Here is a 17,207-nt window from a genome sequence, read left to right as displayed (position 1 = left end):
CAGCAGCGTCCTGCATGACACTAAACTGCAGAGCCAGACTCACCTTCGGGGCCTCAGCTCTCAGCCAAAACTTTCTAGGGTCTTGCTTTAACCCCAGACTAGTTTTCTGCTCTCAGCAAAGAGATCCTGGGCCATTCATCTTTTAAGAACCATGAAGCAGATTCTGACACAAACCCTCTCGATGACATTCGGCAGGTCGGGACAGGAAGAGGTGGGCTCAGCCCCCTCCCACTGCAAGGTAACCAGTTCAGCCCCAGCCCAAGCCTGAGCCAGCTTGGTGTCCATAACCCACCTGCAGACGGCACAGACACTGACAGCAGTGGAGTGGGAGTGGCCCCTGCAGCCAGGCTGGCCAGCAGGTGAGGGTGCCAAGTCGTGGTGGCTGTGGACAGATACACAGTCCCTGCAGCTATTATGGCTGCCATTTGTCCAGGAGCCCTGCTAGAGCTCAGCAGTACCACGCTCTCGCATGAGTGGCCACAGCCTGGGATCCAGATACCCCCATGTGAGCCCTGGAAACCTGGCTGTCAGATCAGCCGGGTCAGGGCTCACCTGGCTTGCCTGTTGGCAGTGTCACAGAGCAGCTGGGGAGGGCCTGCCATCGGCAGCCTGGTTTCGACTCAGCCCCAGGGGCCAGGTAGACGGGATGCCCAGGACACTGAGCCTGCACAGGGAATGATAGTACCTCCTGCCTTCTCAACCTGCCAGCCCTGCTCAGAGCAGCAGGAGGGAGGCCAGGCCAGGTAGCCAGGACAGGACCCCGCTGGCATTGTGCAAGGGACAGGTAAGTCAGCTTCATGTCAGGGAATGAAGGCTGGAGTGTTGTGTTCTGTTTTGGTTTTTGGTTTTGAGACAGGGCTTCACTGTGCAGTTCAGGCTGGCCTTCAACTCACTATGTACACAAGCTGGGCTCAAACTTCTAGCGATCCTCCTGCTTCAGCCATCTATGTGCTGGCATTTTAAGTATGGCATTACCTCACCCAGCTCAAAATATTTTAGATTTTGGAAGAAAAAGTCCTGAATTACAGAAAAGTCATATGGATACATTTCCCCTGTGTAAACTTCACCCATCCCCATCTCTGATGGAGAACCTGCCTCCTGTCTGCCCTTGCTTAAGACAGGGTTGGAGCCCTGGGCTCCCAAGCAGGCAAGCACTGTACCTCTGAGTTACTTCCTGGCCCAGAGGAAGATGTAGACTGTGTTCCAGTGAAGCTCTGCTTTCAAAATAAACTGAAACTTACACACAATGTAAGAAAATAGATTTTATTTACATCTTAGCACTATGAAATCCCACACAGAAGGCTTTAGTCACTGTACATAGCAGCAGTTCTCCACCTGAGTTGGAACAAGTTCCCAGATGAACAACACACCAAGCATCACCCACCCAGCTGGCAGCACCATCAGATGCGGGTGTCACTAACGTATTTAAAGCCGTTTCTTTACGAAGTTAAGCTCATTGGCATGTTGGGGACACAAAACGATCCCATAAGGAGTAGGCCCCTGTGCCTGCTGTGACTGATTCTTTTTATAAAAATCCCCATATTTAAAGCAACTCTAAACCACAGGCCTCTTGGTCAGGATGGATATATCGGCCACACTGGGGAGTGGTGAGCATCACACAGTGACATGTGCTCCATGCACACTCACAGGCAACCTGCCACCTGTTGCACATGAGGCTCAGCCACTGGCAGAGCCGCACTTAGGGTGCATGGTGACTTGTGCTCTGGGCGGGGGGGGAGGCAGTGTGGATGTAGGGCTGTCTGGGTGCAGCCTGGATTCACTGTGCCATGTGAGGAAGCCGCCTGGTGCCATGGGGCTCTCTTGACCCTGGCTACTGCCAGTGATGTCAGTGCTGTTGACCTGAAGTAGGCACGGTGCACAGGCCACTGCTGCCTGTGAGCTCCCCAGGGAAGAAAGGGGGCCAGACCAGCCATGCCCAGTGGTGAGGACAGGAGGCTCTGATCAGGCCCCCGAAAAAACACTGTTGCCCTGTATCCACATTCGGAAGTGGTGGGAGGTGGGTTTCACTCTGGCTCCAAAGCCTGGCTGCTAGAGCCGGTTTTCCACATTGCCTGTGAGTGCCCCGCCCCGAGACTGGGCCTGGCTACTGGGTGACCTGTGACCTCTAACTCACATCTGAGCAGCCATTCCAGCAGGTCACTCCACTGGCAAGGCTTGGGCAAGTGTTTGGATCTCAAGCGCTGGCAAGCAGTGAGCACAGTGTGTCTGCTCCTCAGCACCCAGGCTTCTGTTCCAGGTGTGTGCATTTGTGTTTGCTTCTCACACACGTGCGAGCTCCAGTGTGCAGGTGACACCTCCACGACCTGTTAGAATCAGGCAGCCGGGGCCTGGCAGCAAGCGGCACCAAGTGTCCATTCCTATTTGGAGACTTCAGAGTTATTTAAGCAAACACTTCCCATGGGGAACGGATGGGTGGGAAGGTCTGGAGATCTCCAGAGTGCTCCCGCCCAGCAGCACAAGACACAAGAGGACTCCCAAGGGCTGACAGCAACTGACTGTTCAAAATCCACCTGTGCTCCGAGCAGTAAAACAATCAATCAGACATCCTGCATCAAAAGTAGCTGATTTGTTTTAAGCTCATGATTTTTAAACTTTAAACCAATATTTAAAAAAAGAAGAAAATTAAGTCAGGTGTGGTGGCACATACCTGTGATCCTAGCTATGCAGGAGGCTGAGTCAGGAGTATCTCAAGTTTGAAACCAGCCTGGGCAACTTAATGAGACTTTGTCTTATATAAAATTAAAAAAATAACAAAACAAAAAAGGCCAAGGTTGTAGCTCAGTGCTTTCTAACTTCAATCTCCAGTACTGACAAAAATAAAGTAAATTAAGATTACAAATCAAGCCTTGCTGTGTGAGAACACCATCCGTGCCCAGCCCTGCCCCTCCACTTAGGCACTTCTTGATCTATCTAAACATGACTGGAATGCAATCCAACATCCAACGGAAAGTCACCCCAGGGCCAGGGACACTGCTCAGCAGCGCAGCGCCTGCCTGGTAAGCACAAGGCCCTGAGTGCCAGTGCACTCCGGTTGCAGCTATATCCGTGGAGCAGCCCTGCCCTGCAGAGCCTTGGTGGCGAGCCCCGCCCTCTCTCTCAGCATGGCAGCCTCTTCGGGGCTCCGCTGGGCCTGTGCGGGCCTTAGGAGGAAGTGGCTGATGAAAAGCTTCAGGCCCTCCCTCAGCACGCCCAGCTTCGGGTTGTCAGACACCCTGCAAGGGAATCACATAATGTCAGGCCAGGTTCCTCGGTCCATGCGTGGGGAACCATGAGCAGTAACCTCATTGATTTTTATTTCTCATTTGTTCTTTGTGCTGCTTGGGATCAAACCCAGTGCCTGGACCAGACCAGGCCAGGCCAGGCCAAGTGCTCTATCTCTGAGCTGTGGCCCCAGCCCCAGTGTCCTCTGAAACTACTTTTTTTGAGTGAGGGTCTGTGTCCCTCAGGTTGGTCTCAAACTCCTGGGCTTGAATGATTGTCTTCCCTTGGGGCTGGGGCAATAGGCCTGTGGCACCATACCTGGTTTCTTTTGCAGCAGAATTCTAAGGGCTGGGTATAAGTGCCTACCTAACGTGCATGAGTTGCTGGTTCAAGCCCCAGCACTGCAAAACCTCAGGATGTCATTACAAATCGTTGTTAGTTTGCTATCCAGCAAGTCTTATGGTTTCTAAAGTTAATGCCTAAGATTAGCTTAAAGTTAAGGTTGAAATGACCAAGTTACCCATAAAGTAAGCCACTGCTTTTACAAACTAGGAGCGGTCTCTTCTCCCTGTTACCACACAGTAAGAACAAGCTTGCTACATACCTTGAAAAAATCAAACTCAAATCTTCAACCTCTGCTTCCATCAGCAGCATGGTTAACACTCTGCGTAGAAAGTGGACTCGGGGCTTGTCCAGTTCACTGAACTCAACCACCTAGTCATCAGGAGACAGAAGACAAAAGCACACTGTTGGACCGACTCTTCCAATGACTTGAGCGCAGGTAACTTGAGTAACCTAGGCTCTACCCTCTCCTCTATCTCCACTGGTAAAAATGAGCAGCTGTGGCCACTGGGAACCCCCTCCACGTTAGGCACTGGTCTTGCAGCTCCAGGACACACATCTGCCAGCCAGGATCTGAAACATACATTCTTTCACTCCGCTGGAGAATGACCTGCTGCGTGTGAGAGGCTCCCCACGTTCAGAACAGAAGAGATGCGTCAGGCAAACCCACTCTCTCCTAGAAAGCTGCACCCAGAGCTAACTCAACACTCTCAGTGGAACTGGTCCACAGCCTACACTTACTAGTGAACGCTACATCTCAGTGATACAGTCAGAAACTACAGGCATTAATGTGGCTAATTTTAGCCAGGTGTGGTAGCACATACCTTTAATTTCCACACTTGGGAGGCTGAGGCAGGAGCAGTGTTGTGAGTTCGAGGCCAGCCTGGGCTGTACAGGGAGTTCAAGACTGGCCTGAACCACAAAACCATGCCCAGGAGCGAGGACACATGCAGGGGGACACATGCAGGGTTAAATGGCAGTGACTCTGTGTGTGTGTGTGTGTGTGTGTACAGTAGAGCCCAAGGTGTCAGGGTTAAATGGCGGTGACTGTGTGTGTGTGTGTACAGTAGAGCCCAAGGTGTCCCCATGAGTAAGCTTCCAACAGCTCCCTGTTGCCTGGGGTGGCTGGTAGCCCGGCCTGTTCCATGCTGTGCTCTGCATACCAGTGAGAGGAAGGTAGGACTTAGTCCGACGAAGAAAGGACAATCTACCTTTTTTTCTTTCTGGTCTTCAGGAGACAGGCTCTCACTATGTAGTCCAGGCTGGACTTGAGCTCACTTTGTAGCCCAGGCTGGTCTCAAACCCCCAACAATCCTCCTGCCTCAGCCTCCTGAATGCTGGGATAGGCGTGTACCACCACACCCAGTGAGAGGACAATTTTTCATGCTAAAAGTTGTTCCAGCTTTCAGGACATGGTATGAAGAATGAGCACCCCTATGGTCAGCACATGGCTGGGATCCTAATCCCAGCATACACTAAAAGACTTGAGGAGCTCCTGAGAAGATGCTCTGATGAGATGTGGAAGGCACAGGGCCACATCCATGGCCACCAAGCAGACTACTCCTTGGGCCACAGCCAGTCCTCTTGCCACCCACCTTCAACCCTCCGAGTTCCCAGGATGCCACTGCCCAGGCTGGACTGCTTGCCTCGAGCCCACTTCCTGTCTCACAGCTCCACCATCCCCTTGTAGGATACTGGGAATCTGCAGTTTCTGGCTCTGAAGTCTCAAAGCCCAGTGAGAGGCAGGGACATCATTTTAAAATACCCTACACTAAGACCCTACAACATGTCCTGACCATCCTGCCTCACTGTATTCACCCTCCCAGACCCAATCAAGACCTCAGTGAGGGACAGTACACTGGCCTCAACCCAGAGGATATCCATTTGGACCAGCAAAAGCTCTCACTGGTGTTACTTCACAAGGTCAATTCCCTCCATGTGAGTTTCTACACTGGCTGCCACTGGAAACAGTTTTCGACATCTTGGGAAATGCATTTTTAAAAGTACAAAATATAAGCGATTATATTAATATTTCATTGCTCTAAATAACTTCATGCATCATACAAACCTTTAAGATGGAAAGTGGAAGTGACTTTGTCTTCAACAAGTGTGCCACCAAGTGAACCAAATTTAAGAATTTGGTGTCCGGTAAATTTTCTAAGTCCCGAAACTTGTCCCATATGCTGAACTGGAAGGTCATCTAGTGATCATTAAAAAAGTTAAAGAGCAGCAATCATTAGAACGGACCATTAAGAATGCAGTCCACTAGGATCACACTTCTTCCCCTTTCCTTTTACTCATTTGTTTCTAGTACCCTAAAACCACAACTGTCAGGTAAACGAACTGCTCTGTCCTTTCCCTGGACAGGATGGAAACAGCTTTTCCCAATGGGCCTCTTGCTGGCGCCCCTTGTCACCAGCAGCTGAAAGAAGGCTTCCTACTCACTACGGGGCTCAGTGCAGTGACAGCGCTACAGTCTACCTCTCCTGACTTGTGACCTGCCCATGTCTGTGACAGCACAGTGACCACTTTCTCTGTCTCCACCCCTCTCGCTGGTGGGCCTGGCTGCCCCTGAGGGCCCACAATGCCTGGTGTAGGTACCACACCGTGCCCCAGGTTACCTGGAATCTCCTCTCGTAGCCACAGAACTTGCTGGCCAGGAAGGCATAGAAAGGGTTGTAGCTTTTCTCCTGCAGGCAGCAGTCCATGAGCACGTGGACGATCTCTCGCTCCTGCTGGTCCTTCAGCCCAAGCCTACACACAGGAGCAGCTGGCTGAGCTGAAATCTTTTAGAGACCTTCAAAGTGAGCTGGTTATGGGAGTTGGCAACAGGAGCCACAGACAGGGCCACAGCCCTGACCCCATCTAGCCTGGTATCATTCATTCCATAATACAGTGAAATACTGGAAGGCACATGACCCCCAAGTTATGAATCAGCCACAGAAGCCATGGCCAGGACTCTCCCATGTGCACTTAAAACTCAGGTTCTGGTTGAGGCAATGACGCTTTTAGTTTAGTACCTGAGGTAAAACTCACAGTGAAACATGCTCTGAGTGTGCACCAGCCACAGGGTCAGGAAATACCATTGTAACAGACACACCAAACCCAAGCCCCTCTGTGGCCAGCATTTCCCTGGCCACCCTCAGTCTGCCCTCTGTCTCTCCAGCTCAGCCACTGCCAGACATAAACAAGCAGCTCTTGGCACACGGCAGAACACAGGTGTAATCACCCATGCCAGGGTCCTGGGCCCTCTCGCTGTAATATAGTGTGAGTGCCCCTCCACCCACCAAAGGGGAGCAGCTTGGATTCTTCATCCTCCCAGTCAGGCACATGTGGGGTGTTCGAAGTTTCTGATGATTAGAAGTAACTGTTGTTGGGCTGGGGATTTAGCTCAGTGGCATAAGCACCTGCCTTGCAAGCAGGTGGTCGTGAGTTCAATCCCCGGTACCGATTAAAAAAAAAAAAAAAAAAAAAAAAAAAAAGAAGTAACTGTTGTGTGTGTGCTGGAGATGGAAGCCAAGGCCTCACCCACATGCTAAGCAAGTTGGCTGAAGATGTGGTGAATAAAAATGGGGAATGGCATTGTTAACAGACATGGTGTTTTGTTTTGTTTTGAGACAGGGATTGGTCTTGAACACATGGTGATCCACCTACCTCTGCCTCCCAGGGAGCTGTGAAAGGAGGACTTCCTGGCACACAAGCTGGATAAAGCCACACTCTCCGAAGTGAAGCTGTACCAGGCTCACCAGGACCCAGGAGTGTCAGCCAACTGCCAGGTCCTAGCCCACAGAGGACTGTAGGTTTCCAGCCAACAAGGTCCTCCAGTTGAGAGGGTCCCCACCCTACCCTAACTTCAATGCAAACCCCAGGAAACACAGAAAGGAAAATGAGCTGATATCATATTGCTTAGAAATATTTTGTAGAAGTCTGCAGGTATTTAAAAAAATGTATCACAACTAACTGTAGAAACTAAAACGTTTCAAACTAAGCATCAGAAGGTCAGTCAGGCATGGGAATGCATGCCTGGAATCCCAGCACTTGGAGAGGCTGAAGAGGAGGATCAGGAGCTCAAGTTCAGCCTGGGGAACTCAGTGATTTTAGTAGAACCTCTCTCAAAATAAAAAAACATGCAAGGATTGGGAGATAGCTAAGAGGGAAGGCCTTGGGTTCAATCCCCAGGACCACAAAAAAGAAGCAGAGATCAGAATGCTGATTTTAATATGAGGGTTTCCACATCTCCAAGCAGCTCTAGATAACCAGCAGCCCTTGGGACAGTGCAGTGACCTACAGCAGTTCAGCAGGGATGCCTGGCCTTCCATAGAGGGGACAGAAAGCCCTGTTACCCAGGAAATCCAAACCCACACACAAATAACATCTGACTGAGAGCTACAGACATTCCCACAAAGGCTCACTTGAGCAGCTTTTCAAAGGCATCCAAAAAGTCCTCGCTGGTCATCACTGTGCAGAATATGTTCCTCCTGACATCTGTGTTCATCCTCTGCTTCCGGGCAAGTTGCAGCATCTTTGCGCTTACCTAGGAGGAAGCAGTGTGGGCCCCACCAAGTCGGGACTGATGCCTTTGGAGGAGCACCATGCTGGCCCTGGCTCTGCTCAGTACTCACGGCTGGACCAGCCTCATCCCAGGGAAAACGACTGGACAAAAGCCCAAGGGAAAAAGAGCCCAGCCTGGAGACTGCTCAGAGGGCAGCTCGGAGGTGAGGTCAGACGAGTGTGGCTGTGGGAGTGGGAAGCTACAGCCACCAAGCATGACAAGGCCAGGCCAGGAGGGGCCAGGAAGGGAAGAGGAGGACATCTGGGCCAGGTGCAGACACTGGCTAATGGACTGAAGCCACATCCCTGGGCAACGACACACATCTGCATTTCAGGGATAGGCATCAGGAGACTCACACCATCCCCCACTCCCTCTACTCTGAGATCTCTGGGACCTTAAAGAACTCTTTAAGATGTGGGGTGTGTGGTGCACACCTGTAACCCCAGTACTTGGGAGGATGCGGCAGGAGGACTGCTCCAAGTTTGAGGCCAGCCTAGGGTACATAGTGACTTTAAGGCCAGCCTGCCTATACAGTAGACCCTATCTCAAAAACAAACAGAACTCTTTAAGGAGAAACGACAAAAGCTGAGGTAAACATATCTTTTTGTGTTAACATGTTGCATAGGGTGGCCTGGAACTTCTGGGCTTAGGTGACATTCTGCCATGGCCCAAGCAGCACGGATGCACACAGGTGCCCTGTGCCTGTCTTTACATTACACCTGACTCACTAACACAGCCACTTCTCCGAGGCCTTTAGATTGTACCGTGCAGCAGCAACATTGCGCTCCTGCAGGGAGCTGGGACCGATGAGAGTAAGGGGCTCCCTACCGTCCCGAGTGGCTGCTGTGGGGCTGCACGATGACAGCTGTCAATCATTGGGGCCCCGCTCCAGGCGGAGCCCACGATCCACCAGCGACCTGTCTGCTCTGCATTCAGGATGCTGTCCCAGGAGACTCGGAGTTGTGTCTCGGAGCCGGAGCCAGCACTGCGTATCTGTCGAGGAGAAGCCCTGGTGAGAGTGCCACTAGTCACTCTGTGTGCCCACCGCATGCCTTGGTGTCCTGTGACACTTCTCTGCCATGTGATGGTGGTGAGGAGTCCCTGGATGTTGGGCTAAATGCCAAAGCAAACAGGAAGCGCCAGCATTTTGTTCTTAGGGCCTGAGTCTCTCACCATGTCTGCGGAAAACTGTCATTAAGGGACCTGACAGCCACCACAGTTTTGGTGACAGAAGCCTGGCTATGCAGAGCTGATGCCAAGTAACTCAGGCAGAATGAGGCCCACCCCAGATGACCTCCTGGGCTCAGATGTGCTGAGGGCCCCAGGGGACCTAATGCACCATCGGTGTCCGGCAGCTCACACCAAGCTCTAGTGCAGGCAGGAAGCGAGACCGCACCAAGGAAAACCCACCGCTTGCCGCTCAGGCTCCTATACACAGGATTGGCCCTGCCCCAGGCCACACTGTGCCTGTGTTTTCTCAGGACACCCACGTGACACAAAGGCTGGAGAAGGACCAGAGTAAAGGTCACTGACCAGCGTCCTCTGCAGCTTCCGCAGCCTCTCCACTGGTTCGGGGTCGTAGCCTGGGATCTTGCGCATGTCGTTGTTCTTTAATGCCAGCATCGTCTCCAGCATAAACCGAATCTTTACGGAAAACAAGGAGAAACAGGACCTGTCACCCTCCATCATCTAACAGTGATGACCCCACCCAGGTGCCTTGTCTCACTATTTCAAAAGCAGAGTCCGATGCTTCTGCAGATCTGTACGGCCGCCACATGCCCTCTTGTCTACTGAAGGGTGACTTGACCTTTGTCTTCCTTTAGCCTCCTCTCCACTATGCTGGGTCACTTCTGACTCCTGACCCATGGCACTGTCTCTATACACACATGCACTTCCTGTGTCCCCAGATCCAGCAACACTCCCACCTTCCCACTGACCAGAAAGGCCACAAAAAGGGAGCGGTCACAGGTTGAGCACCAGCCAATACCTCCAGATACGCTAAACTCTGCCCGCCCAGGGGTCCCCACGACTCTCCACAGCTGTTCCTGCATCGTTCCTCAACAGCAGCATCTCTTCTTTCCTTGGGTATATCCACATCTCTCAGCCTCAGAACAGCAAATAAGGTTGGAGCCGAGGGGCACTGTTTTACAGAGGGAGAAACTGAGGCCGGCAAGATGCAGGCAAAGCCATGAATCCGGACAAAGTCACAGCCTGACATTCAGGCCACAGGCACTCAGGGCTCCCGCCACAAAATTTTCTGAATGATTGAATGGTAAGTAAGCTGACTTTTAAATGCATAAAATAATGCCAGGCATGGGGGTGTAAAACTGTAATCCCAGCACTTGGAAGGCTCAGGCAGGATTGGCACCAGTTCACATCCAGCCTGGACTACACAGTGAGTTCAAGACCAGCCTAGACTACACAATGAGACCCTATCTCAAAAATAAATAAATAAATAAGTAAACAAATTCACAAAAATTCCCATAGATTCTCAGTAATAAAAAGGTGAGCCCATAGGTTAAAGATGACTACCGCCAGGTGTGGCAGCACACTTGTAGTCCCAGCTATTTCGGGAGCAGAAACAGGAGGATTAAAAGTTTGAGTGTAGCCTGGCTACAAAACAAGACCTACCTCAAAATAAAAAAAGGTCTGGGGATACAGCTTAGCACAGCCTACGTTCAATTCCTGCCACCCCGCTCCCCCAAATAAGGATAGAATCACAGAACTAGCTAGCTAAGGCCACGGAGACCCAGAGTCAGTAAGGAAAGAAGAGGAATATTTACCCTAAACACTGATTTCTAAGCTCTGGAAAGTCTGTGGCAGGGAAGTGATCTCGTACCCTGGTCTGGTCCTGAAACCTGCTGCCTGCAGCGCTGGCCTTGGCCTGGGCCTCGGTGATCAGCTCTTTCAGTGACAAAGCGTTGTCTTTTCGTAACGAGAAGCCCACGTTCTTCAGCATGAGTAGAATCAGCTCGATGTCTTTTTCTGTGAAAGTTTCTACCAGTTTCTTCAGAATGTCAAAGATGAGCAGGGACTGTACCACGTGGAAATTGTACAAGTGAGCGACGATGATGAACAGGTTGTCACACTCCTTCCCCTCACCTCCATTCCGATAGACATCATCAAACTTCCTCACCACGGCTTCCAGGAAGCACGCACCAACCTAAAGGGGCAGCAGAGCTGTGCTGTCACACTGTCTTCAGGACCTCCTGCTTTAAACTGCTAAGCGCCTCCAAAGTATCCCAAAGCATGTACATACGGTGACCACAGGACACACGCACCAAGAGCACAGCCTGCGGCGACTCCAGCATGATGCAGCGGGCACAGAGCATGAGCAAACAGCAGCAGCGTGGGTGCCTCCTTGGTACTCAACCCACACAACCTGGACACGTTGGAGGTCAAGCACCAAGTGGGACTTTCTGGCCAGCAGCCATTGTGGTTGCTTGGAAAAATGAACTTAAAAAAATTTTTAAACGCTGTCAGAAACATCCATGTCTCTAATAATGCTCTCTACCTAACAACACTTATTTTGCAGATAACTTTTCCAGTTTTCCTCTCAGTCAGTTTCCTACACGGAAGTGATAAAAGTGAAATCCAAAGTACAAAACCACAACATACCCTTGAATGGCAACCTCTACTCCAAACAGGCAGGTGACTTCACCCTGAGGTCACATGCACGGCACATGAGCTCTCAGCTCCACACAGGGAGTCCACACCCTGCCACACGTGTGTACTCTGCAGAGACAGAAGGGAAGCTTGCCTGCGGCTGAGGGAAAGCAGGGGGGTAGCATCCTGCTGCTGGCTTTGTGCTGCTCGCCACAGTCTGATCCGTGTCCCTAAGTATTGGGGCTGACTCTGAATCGGGTGGTCCTGGGCAGGTTCCATCTTTTCACTTTGCAAAACTGAGTCAAGGAAATCCAAAAGCAGAAATGGTAATTGTTGGCTTTGCTAGTGTAACTGTCACGTCATTGTTTTTCCTCTAATCTCAGCTCAAACGGAAATGAGAGAGAAGAGACAGCAAAGGGACACTGGTGACATGGAATGATGTGGACAGTCCAGCCGGGAGACAACAGCCTGCAGGGGTAGCCATGATGGACTGAACATACAGAGCTGGGACCCCAAGGAGACTGGCAGGGTATGGCATGTCACTGGACATGGAAGAAGTGCCCCTGCTTCCCACATATTCGGTCTGTGCCATTAGGAGACACTCAAGGAGAAGCAGGTTAGGGGGCTGACAAAATTTGCTTAAGTCTTATTGGCTTTGACTGAAGGACATTGGGTAGGATGGATGGAGAACTATGAACAGTGATGGGCGTCTCAGAAATTAATGTTAAAAGAATCTAGAAAAGGCCACCAGAGCAGCAGGGGCAGTTGACTCCCTGGAAGCCTGCTCCCAAAGACTGGACATGCTCTTCTTTACAGGTTAAGTGAATGTAACCTGCAAACTCCCAATTCAGGGCTCTTCATTAAATATAAACCCAAAGATGCTAACTCCTAGTATGCTTATTGTATCAAGAAAATTCCCCCTTTGTGGGTCCTGAACGATGAACCCAGGACCTCATGTCTGCCAAGCAAGTGCTCTGCCACTGAGCTAAGCTCCCAGATCACTGGCATTTTCAACATATAGATGGAATTATACCAAAATATTAAAATTCTGTATGATGATTCAAAATTACACATCACAGTACACTAAAAATATGAACATTCACACTGCTAAAACTGCTTAAGTATGTATATTAATTGTGATGTGTGAACGTTGATCATAAATTTACATAGATACTTTTAGTGATTCAGAGAAGCAACCCAGCAGAGGCCATGGTGGCTTTTTGTGCTTAGTTTTTTTCCTGTGAACTCCTCTGAGGCTATTTGTCTCAGTATAGCATGAAAGGAATTTAATGGAACTGACATCCTGAGAGCTCATCACGTCTGGCAGAAGTTTTAGTGGCTGTCATTAGCTAAGTACTGTAACGACTTCCCCTCGGAACAAGTCATCTCACTGTCCTTCATGCTATTAGCAGAGGTCTCAATGAGAAGTAGGACCAATAATTTGTGTTTTCAAATCAAGTAAATTCCTGATGTACTGTAGACAGTCAGGGTCTACGACTTTCCAATCCTTATTAAAACACTGCCTATAATAAAACCATGTTAATTATTAAGTCACTGAAGTGTGAGCTGAGAGGATGAGGATGTACTAAGTTGGCCACACAGCACTGAATTACAGCAATCACATGCACCAGGAAATCTGTCCAGGCTTCCATTATGCCTTGTAATGGCCAGAAAATGGACTTGCATTTGTGTGGGAAAACCAGAAAAAAATCACTGCCAAAGGGAGTCCCACAGCAGCCGGCGCAGATTTGCTACCACAGAGCTCACAAGGTGGCTGAGGAGTGCTGTGACCATTCACCCTGGGCCTAGACCACCTCCCTCCTGCCCTCAGGTTTCTGTCTGCAGGTCTCAAAGCCTCTCATCTTTCTGGACATTACCATAATAAGACTACTGCTACGTAAGAAAAATGTGGTGTAGGCTAGACCCACAGCTAAACCTACAGCAGGGGGAAAAGCTGGCCACCAAAGCAGGGGATGACCAGAAGTTCAGCAGGAGCATCTCCTTCCCCACTAGAAACAGTGAATGCCTAAGAAACTGTGAGCACAGATGGTGGGCGGTCCCTGCCCCCACACCTGCCACAGCTGGCAAGTGACAAACCGTGCGATGTGCCAGTACCTCAATTCCAACTGTGTGGTGGAGAATGCTGACCAGGAGGACGTGCTCCATCATCAGGCGGCTCGGCATGGTTGAGGAGGTGACGCAGGCGTCCATGAGGGTAGCAGTCAGTGTGTCACTCATGTCCTTCCTGCTGTGGGCCATGTACAGCTCCTCCAACTGTCCACTTATGAATGCCATGTTGGGCTCACTCAGCCTGCAGAGGGACGTGAGCAGAACAGGGACCATTTTCTAGCTCATTTAAAGGGTAAGAACTTATTAATATTTACTAATATTCCCTACGTTATGTACTTTTGACCTAGAAAAAAACTCTCACCTTGCCACAATACCCCAGGGTACATTGCCCATCACCACTTCATACTTTGTAGTCACTAAATACCTGTGCCTTTAGCTGACACACAGCCAGTGAAGCACACCCTGCATTCTCAATCTGCAAGAATGTATACGAGGGTACGCTCTGGATATCCTGATCTGCTACCTCCAGGGGAAAGGACTATCTTTAGGTTGTGTTGCTAGCAAAAACACTAACTTCCCCATTTGTCTTTTTTTTTTTTTTGGTCTTTCTGACACAGGGTTTCACTGTATGGTTCAGGCTGACATCAAACTCTTGAGTGGACTACATATAGGCCTATGCTACCACGACCAGCTTCCCATATCTTAAGTGGCACAAACATCTTGGCTTCTCACACTGAGCAAAGGCCATCTTATTTGCAGGGTAGGATGAGAAGATGAGAAAGATGACTCGAAATATCTCCATGCTTATACTGAACCAACTATCTTAAACAGTATACCACTATGTGGTAAAATTCCAGCACATTCCATGAAAAGCATGTTTGGGTATTAATTAAAAAGAAGTAAACAGCCAGGTCTGGAGGCACATGTCTGTGATCCCAGCACTCAGGAGACAGAAAGGAGGACTGCTACCAAGTTTGAGGTCAGTCTGGGCTACAAAGTGAATTCAAGATCAACCTGAACTGCACAGTAAAACCCTGTCTCAAAAAGACCAAAAAAATCCCACAAAAAACAAAAATCCCAAAACAAAACACCCAAAAAACGCCAAAACAACAAAGCAACACAGGGGAAAGGAGGACCCATGACAGGTAAAGGGGTGGTGTAAGAGCCTGACTGTGGTAGCCATTACACAAATCTTCACATGATAAAGCTACACAGGATTTTATGCACACACAGAAGCACAATGAGACCAGAACCAGAAAAAGTTCTGGAGGGCTGTGTGTCACCTCCTCACTGTTTTTAACTGTATGCTAGCCACTGAGGATGTTACCATCTGTGGCACCCAGATAGGGACAGGAGGTCCTCACTCTGAACCTGGAATCATTTCTGAATCATAAGTTAACCCAAAAGGAATGCAACTTTTTGGGAAAACCAGGTAAGGTGTTGGAAGTCAGGGTAGTGGTCACCTTGACGAAGGTGACGAAGGGCTTGACGAAGGGGCTCAGGATTCTGAAGAAGGTTAATGGAAGACCTGCAGAAGGGGATTAGGGAACAAGGTCATGTCTAAGCAGCATGTCCAATCAAACTCTTAGACAACAAGAAACACAGACCTGAATAGTGACCAGAGGGATGGAAGATCACAACGCCCATCAGTGAGTCTGGAACTTTGGCCAGGCCTTCTCTGGCTGTTCCTGGGGTGACACAAATGCCCTGCCCTTTTCTTTCATGCCCCTCACACTAATGAGGTGAGCCCAGGGGGTTGCCTTCAGACACCAAGGGGACTCCCAGTGCTAAAGGGCCAGGCATCATCTCCTTCTTCAAGTATGAGTCTGGATGCATCAGACCAGGAACACGAAGGATCCCAACACGGCTAGTCCTGTGATTCTGGACCAGTATCTGCATTTTCAGAAGCAGACAACCCACTGCAGTGACAGAACTATGTAAAGTTACCTATTTTTTTTTTTTTTAATTGGTACCGGGGATCGAACTCACAACCGCCTGCTTGCAAGGCAGGAGCTTATGCCGCTGAGCTAAATCCCCAGCCCCGCAAAGTTACCTATTAATGAGGCCTTTAACCTGTTTCTTCAGTCTTTCCAGTTCCAGCTTCTTGTGGACGTCCACCGTCTCCAGGGCCTGTCTACCCTGAGGTGGGATGTACTTTTCACTACTTTCACAAAGACTTTCCTTGAAAAAAGGAGAATAAATGGCAAATAATTGAAGCTGGTCAAATCCCACTTTTTCTCTTGCTTTATGCACATTTAAATAATAAAATCCCAAGAACTCGCGGTTGCTTTTTTTTCACCATTTCTGTTTAACAACATGAGAGGTCTCCGGAACACTCTGCAGGCTCTGAAAGCTCATTTCTACCCCACCGCCGACACTGTACTGTGCTCAGCTCCCCACTACTTTGAAGGACCTGAAGCTGCCTGTACCTGTGGAGCTGTGTCCTCATTCTTTGAATTCTCATCTTTCAAATCTTCATCTACAAAACGGACTCTCTTCCTCCCCGTCGTCTCCTGCGCTCCGCTTTCCACATCCTCATGGGCTTCCTCATCCTCCGCCGAAGGCGCTTGCCCTTCCGCGTCGTCCTCGCTCTCGCTCTCGCAGTCGCCATCCAGGTCGCTCTCGGGCAGCGTTTCGTCCTCCTCCCCGCTGCTCTCGTACAGGCCGCCGCCGCCTGTCCCGGGCTCCAGGGCCCCCAAGATGTAGTCCAGCCCGTCGCGCGTGAAGCTCAGTGGCACAGAGCTGCTATCGCCCTTCTTCTTGCGCTTGTTCAGGCCGAGGCAGCGCTCCAGCTTCCGGATCTCGCGGTCCTCCTCCTCGTTGGCCGCTAGCAGAGCCCGCTTCCGGGCGGCCGCAGTGGCCGAGGGTCTGGCCTTGCCTGGGCGACCCTCAGCCTTGAGAGGAGGCCCGTTAGTCCGGGTAGCCTTGGCCTTGCTGTGGGCCGAAGGCGCTGGGGCTGCGGGAGCCTTAGGTTTGGCCACGGGTACCTTGACCTCGGCTTTGCTGTGGGCCGGGGCGGCCTCGGCCTCCGGAGCCCTGCTGACTGAGAAGGCGCCACTCTCCTCCTCGGCAGTCCTGAGTCTTCCAGCCCGCTGCAGGCGGCGCGCCTTCCGCAGCTGCAGGCGGCGCGCCTTCCGCAGCTGCCGCTTCTCCCTCCGCAACTCCTTGCGGCTCTTTCTTCCAAGCGTCCTGGAGCGCTGCGAAGCAGCGCGTCCCTCATAGCCCCCGGGAGCCTCGCCCTCAGAGTTGGTCCGCACGAAGCCCTCCACGGCCAGTTTGAGCCGCTTCAGGGCTCCTTGCCCGCCGGGGCCGCCACCGTCGCGTTTCATGCTGGCCCCACCTTTACGGCCAGATAGTGCCAACTTCGTGGGCGCCGCCATGTTTGAAGGAAGTCGGTAGCGACTTCCGGTGGGGC

The 17,207-nt window shown here is 50.8% G+C and overlaps 1 protein-coding gene across 4 annotated transcripts; it reads right to left on the bottom strand.

Moving 5' to 3' along the window:
* Positions 1-1,247: 1,247 nt before the first annotated feature.
* Positions 1,248-17,172, bottom strand: Nom1 (nucleolar protein with MIF4G domain 1). Of its 4 annotated transcripts, XM_013152289.3 has the most exons (12): positions 16,222-17,172; positions 15,846-15,973; positions 13,838-14,033; positions 11,253-11,279; positions 10,956-11,150; positions 9,650-9,760; positions 8,945-9,109; positions 7,977-8,098; positions 6,186-6,318; positions 5,633-5,764; positions 3,827-3,936; positions 1,248-3,233 (listed from the first exon to the last, which is right to left on the bottom strand). In XM_013152289.3, exons 1-12 carry the CDS (start codon positions 17,170-17,172, stop codon positions 3,059-3,061), a joined length of 2,445 nt encoding a protein of 814 aa, XP_013007743.2. In that variant the 3' UTR covers positions 1,248-3,058. The 4 variants fall into 4 exon arrangements, 3 of the variants coding, with proteins under 3 accessions (XP_013007743.2, XP_003469485.4, XP_013007744.2); XM_003469437.5 differs by having other exon boundaries at positions 10,956-11,279; XM_013152290.3 differs by lacking the exon at positions 11,253-11,279.
* Between the last annotated feature and the right edge of the window lie 35 nt (positions 17,173-17,207).

This window comes from Cavia porcellus, unplaced genomic scaffold (assembly GCF_034190915.1).
Source record: "Cavia porcellus strain 051 isolate PalLab524CR breed Dunkin Hartley unplaced genomic scaffold, mCavPor4.1 scaffold_6, whole genome shotgun sequence".
Taxonomy (NCBI): Eukaryota; Metazoa; Chordata; class Mammalia; order Rodentia; family Caviidae; genus Cavia; species Cavia porcellus.
This window is presented reverse-complemented; position numbering and strand designations above follow the sequence as displayed.

Coding starts and splice junctions, on each gene's coding strand:
- Nom1 (XM_003469437.5), bottom strand. CDS start 17,172: ATGGCGGCGCCCACGAAGTTGGCACTATCTGGCCGTAAAGGTGGGGCC. Junction 6,319..7,976: donor GCCTTTGAAAAGCTGCTCAA/GTGAGCCTTTGT, acceptor TCCTGTGTGTAG/GCTTGGGCTGAAGGACCAGC. Junction 3,937..5,632: donor TTCCACTTTCCATCTTAAAG/GTTTGTATGATG, acceptor CCTGATGACTAG/GTGGTTGAGTTCAGTGAACT.